The sequence below is a fragment of the Empidonax traillii genome, unplaced genomic scaffold, assembly GCF_003031625.1.
Source record: "Empidonax traillii isolate 1590-97213 ecotype Southwest subspecies unplaced genomic scaffold, ASM303162v1 scaffold37:size1818073, whole genome shotgun sequence".
Classification (NCBI taxonomy): Eukaryota; Metazoa; Chordata; class Aves; order Passeriformes; family Tyrannidae; genus Empidonax; species Empidonax traillii.
In genome coordinates, this window is record NW_020955230.1 from 209,157 (window position 1) to 214,121 (window position 4,965).

General features: G+C 49.5%; 1 protein-coding gene across 3 annotated transcripts in view; it reads left to right on the forward strand.

Moving 5' to 3' along the window:
* The first annotated feature begins 122 nt into the window (after positions 1 to 122).
* The window catches only part of HSF5 (heat shock transcription factor 5), a 6,466-nt gene continuing 1,623 nt past the window's right edge, over positions 123 to 4,965 (forward strand). Inside the window, exons 1-4 of one of the 3 annotated variants that reach the window (XM_027877990.1) lie at positions 123 to 684; positions 1,282 to 1,579; positions 2,436 to 2,628; positions 4,762 to 4,882. In XM_027877990.1, coding sequence (XP_027733791.1) covers positions 192 to 684; positions 1,282 to 1,579; positions 2,436 to 2,628; positions 4,762 to 4,882 — 1,105 coding nt within the window. In that variant the 5' untranslated portion in view covers positions 123 to 191. Of the gene's footprint in view, positions 685 to 1,281; positions 1,585 to 2,435; positions 2,629 to 4,761; positions 4,883 to 4,965 lie in introns of all 3 variants that reach the window. The other 2 variants (XM_027877988.1, XM_027877989.1) reach the window with 2 other exon arrangements.

Below are 4,965 nucleotides of genomic sequence, written 5' to 3' on the forward strand. Positions count from 1 at the left end.
TCTCTCACCCGTCCCTCCGGATCCCGCTCCCCTCCCGGCCCCTCCCGGGCGCGCTCCGGCTCTGCCCCGCGGGCTCTCCCGCGCCCCCCTCGGGCCGGGCGGCGCCGCCGCAGCCGCGGCCGTTGCGCTCCGGGCGTTGTGTCCTCGCGGCGCCGCGTGTCGCGACAGTCCGTCCGTCGGCGACCGGCGCGATGGAGGAGCTGCCGCTGCCCGCCGGCGTCAGCCCCAGCACCTTCCCCGCCAAGCTGTGGCAGCTGGTGAACAGCCCCCGCGTCCGCTCCGTGCGCTGGGACGCCCGCGCCCAGGGGCTGCTCGTCGACCGGGCGCTCTTCGAGCGGGAGCTGCTGAGCGCGGGCGGCGCGGGCGGCGATGCGGCGGCGGCGGCCCCGGGCGCCTTCAAAGCCACCAACTTCGGCAGCTTCGTGCGGCAGCTCAACCTCTACGGCTTCCACAAGACGCCGGTGCTGGCGGGGGGCGGTGCCGCGGGCCTGCCGGGCTCCGCCGGGGCCCTGCTCCGCTTCTGCAGCCCCTACTTTCGGCGCGACCGCCCCGAGCTCCTGGTGCACATCAAGCGCCTGACCAGGGCCAACAGGGAGCGGATGGCGGCCGGGCTGGAGGTGCGCAGCCGGCAGCCCAGCCGCTTCCAGCAGCTCCACAGGGACCGGCTGCTGCCGCCCGGGGCCGGTGAGACGGGTGGGACACGCGGGGGGGTGAGGTTGGAGGGCTCCCTGCCCTTGTTGGGGGCGGCGCAGCTCAGCTCAGCCCAGCTCACCTCAGTTCACCCGGGGTTGGACAGGGTTGTTCTTGGGGAAGGCAGGTCTGCTGGCCCAGCCCGGGAGCTGTTCCCGTGTGCTCCGCTCTGCCCGTGGGCTGCGCTGGGAACACCCTCGCCCCTCGCTGGGGAGCTGGCCCGACAATGGGTCGGTCCTAAGCAGGAACCGCTGGCAGGAGTATCCTGTGAGTTTTGTGCAGAGGGGAGGAAGACCTGGCAGGACATCTTCTGCCAAAACTAGGCAGTTTTGCAAGAGGACTGAATGAGTAGGAAGAGCTAAATAGACAAGTTATTTGTTGAAAATCCCCAGAACATGGCATTTTTTCTTTCTAACCCTTCTTGAGAGTATCTCAGATACTCGAGTATCTGAGATACTCTCAAGAGTCCTGTAGTAGTAGTCCTTGTAGTCCCTGATAGAAGTAGAGTTGCTGCCAAGGGAAATGTACAGGAGGATCAATATTGACTCTCTATCACCTCTTTTCCTTTCTTCTTCCCTTACTGCTACACAGTGACCTTGAGCCAGAACCTCTTTACATTACCAGCCAGAGGTTTAAATTTGCCTCCAGTCCCTACCAGGACAAGTCAAGGTGCTGAAGGCTGTGAGGCTTCTCCAGCACCTCCCAGTAAAGTGGTTGTCACTCCAGGACTCCTTAGGTTTTCAAGGGAGGTCCCGGTCACATCCAAATCCACAGTGCAGCCTGTGCTCTTCCTGCCACTGCTTCACCAAGGGCCTCAAAGTGCTGCCATGGCCCTTCCAGAGCACAGCAGCTGCACAGCTTCAGAGCAGAACTCACCAGCCTACAATCCAGCAGGTATGGAAAGAGCTTCTGCACTTGCTTTTCAAAACATACTAAAAAGTGGTAGTTTAAAGTATTTTTCTACAATGCTCTGTCACCTATATATCTCAAGTGAGAATCAGATAGAAAGTGCAAGGTCTAAGAGAAAGAGAGATCTTGAAAGCAAAAAGATGCACTGTCTGGTTTTCCTGTCCTTCCTCCAGATTTAGAGCATCCCCTGGGGCTTTTCCAAACAACCCTTCTGTTGAGGTAAAAGGGCAGGGAGAGAAACATTTGCCCACAACTACTAGCCAGTGTCAGGTTGACTTCCTTCTTTCTTTGAATTAAACAAAACTAGGACAGTGATAGGATATTGCAGGTTTTAAGGTTGTCTGTCCTGCAAATAATTACATTATTGCTAGATGACCTCTATGTGTCACCAAAACACACACTGTTCCACAATACCGCTTCTTAGAACAAAACCACAGTTCCATTTCAGTGTGTGTGTGTGAAGATGTAAGCTTGCCTAATGCACCTTCAGTGGTATGTTGTGATGAGAAACTCAAGCAGCCAAATCAAAAAGCTGATGGGAAGATACAGAAATCTGCAATTATGAAATTTCTCTCTGTGTATGTATCAATTTTACAATCCACATTTTTATATACATGATTTTATATAATAATTTATATATAATTTTAACATACAGATCAACTAAATACAAATCTTTTTTAAGATGAAGAATCAGTCTTCAAATCACCTGGAAAGCACAAATACATTTCTGGAATTGAGTTTACTGTACAGTTCCTGAAATGTTTGATCAATGGAAGCAATAGAGCTCTGCAAACCAAACCCAAATTCTGGAAGCCTGATGACCCTGTTTGGATTCTTGCAGCCACACTGGGGAGTTCAGCCCCCCATTCTCTGACTGGCAGTGCTGGTTCTGCAGCATCAACGACCTCCAGCTGGGCCTGTAATCCCTCTGCTGCAGACGAGTGGGCAGGAGTAGATCTGGAAGTTGTGTTTCAGATGCTTGAGGAGGTGCTTGCATCAAACCTGCCTGAAATGTTTCCCTTTCTTGAGGTAAGTCCATTCAGAAGCAATGCTGGGGCCTGGACTGACAGCTTTTTAATGTAGTTGCCTGCCTGAGAAGTTAAGGCTTCTTTAATTCAGCTTCTAATGGACACTGAAGGGTTTGCTTGGTAAAGTAAGATTTAAAGAAGAAGAGGGACTGAAAAAGTATCCCACGTTAATGAGCATGAGATGTGTTTTCCTGTGTTGACCAAATTAGTCTCATTTTCATGGAAAAAATACCTCCTGCAGTTGCATTCACAGTGATGAAGTGGAAGCTTTGTAGGTTATAACATGATGTCTTTGATCCTAAATAAGAGAAGAGTATTTTGAGCATTGCCACTGAAGGCAAAGTCTCACATGCAGTGAGGGACATGTGAGAGCTCCCTCAGTTGTGGCACCAAATGTGGGCTCTGGCTGTTTTTGTTTTGAACCCCAAGGAAAGCCAAGAGCTGGACTGCACCTGTTGCTGCTGCACATGGCTCAAAGTGCCATGGTTGTGCATGTGCTGGAGCTGCAACAATTTATTGTCCTCTCTGTGTTTTGAGATCTCCAGTAAAGTGTCTGGCTTGGAAATCCTCACCTAGAGCAAATTTGCCACTACTGCTCTCCATGTTCCATGGTTTAGTCATCTTCCTCTTGGGTATCCATCTTTCCAGAAAGGGATGTGTATTCTAATCTAAAGTCCCTGCAAAGCTCCAGCCTCGATGGGACTGTTCTGCTCATGGCAGTGCAGGGAAGAGCACGTCCTTGTGCCAGCACACATGGAGTTGTAAAGCTCTCTCAATGTATTGAGTGTCACCTGCACGTTAAACATTGTCATCTTTGACAGCTTTTGAACTGTGTTCGAGAAGTAGATCTCCATTTTTAAGGCCTTTGGAGGGCAGACTTCCCTATTAGGATGGAGGCATTAAGTGTGTGAGCCATGGGGTTCTTGGGGGGCAGTTGTTTGCGTTTTGAGGCCCCATGACTTGTGTATTTCTGAGAAGGACAATGTTGGTCCTGGATGTGAAATGGTTAAAGACTTACTGAAGTGGACAAAGGCTTATTCTGTGTTGAAGAGCAATTCATGGACCATTAGACTTTTTGTTGGACTAATTGCCTCTTTTGATTAGGAATCCCCTTTCTCTAACTCTTGCTCTTCTGGGACTTCCCTGGAATGTTCAGTTCCTATATTAGCACAGCTCTTTTTGCTTATTATTACACAAGTTTGCCAAAGAATATCTGTATTTCTATTAATATATGGACCTGTTGCCTTTTGTATATTTAAGTAAAGGCAGAGTCAAGGTGAGGAGTGTGATTTTTTGGCATTACCAGTACCTTCTTCCCAAGTGTGATGCCCTTTTGTCTACTGTAACATCACACATACCAGTTTTCAGAAGCGTTTTATTCCTTAATAGAAGGAAATGTTGGAGGCTCTGAGCAGTCATTCATCTTAAGGATTCTGATGGATAGGCTGTTGCAGAAGAGATGAATATCCTAGAACTGGTCATAGAGAGAATATCTTTGTGTCTGAAGGTAATTTCCAGGTGCTTAACCTTGGGTCTTTCCTTCCTCAGTGGAACAGAAACATGACTTGCTTCTCTGGTTTTGGAGGGCTTTTTACGCTACAGATTTTTGCCGCATGATCATGGAAATACATCAGTTCAGTAAATGGCTGGCTGCAAAATACATGTGGGGCAGCAGCAGAGGGCTCCAGAAACAAGCAAAACCTTGTAATTTATTGTCTTAGCAGGAGGATGGGTGGGGGGTTTCCCAGCCAGAAATGTGTGGCTCATGTGTAGTTTTACATCACACAGCTCTGTGTTTAAGCAACCTGACACACATGTTGGTAGCAAGGAGGGCACCTGGATTTCTTGCAGCTCCTGTGATAAGTGAGGGCAAAATTCAGACTGTGAGGACACACAGCCTCACTTGGTGTATTCTGGTTTTCTGATTTCATGGTTTGCTTAAGAGGACAAGAGCTTTCATTTTGGCAGCCTTAATTCTGAGTTTAAAGCAGTTGTCCTGTAAACAACTGGGCAGTGTTCACCTGGTGTTACATATCCTTTCGGAGTGTACAACAGTTTTTACTGTGTCCCTAAGGTGATTCCAAGAAAATATCACGTGATCCTTGGGTTTATTTCTACTTGTTTTTCTTTTAAGGGGAATATTAGTGTTCCCTCTGAGTCTTCAGGAGGGGAGCCTGTGACCAAGGCTGCAGAAGAGAAAGCTCTGCCTGATGACACGAGCAGCGGGAACAGTCCCCTGGAGCCAAAGGAGCCTGGTAAGAAGAGAGTCTGTGTTCCTTTAGAGATGACTGAGACAGCTGCTCTGAGCCTGAGTGTTACAGGAAGGGGAGATCAGAAC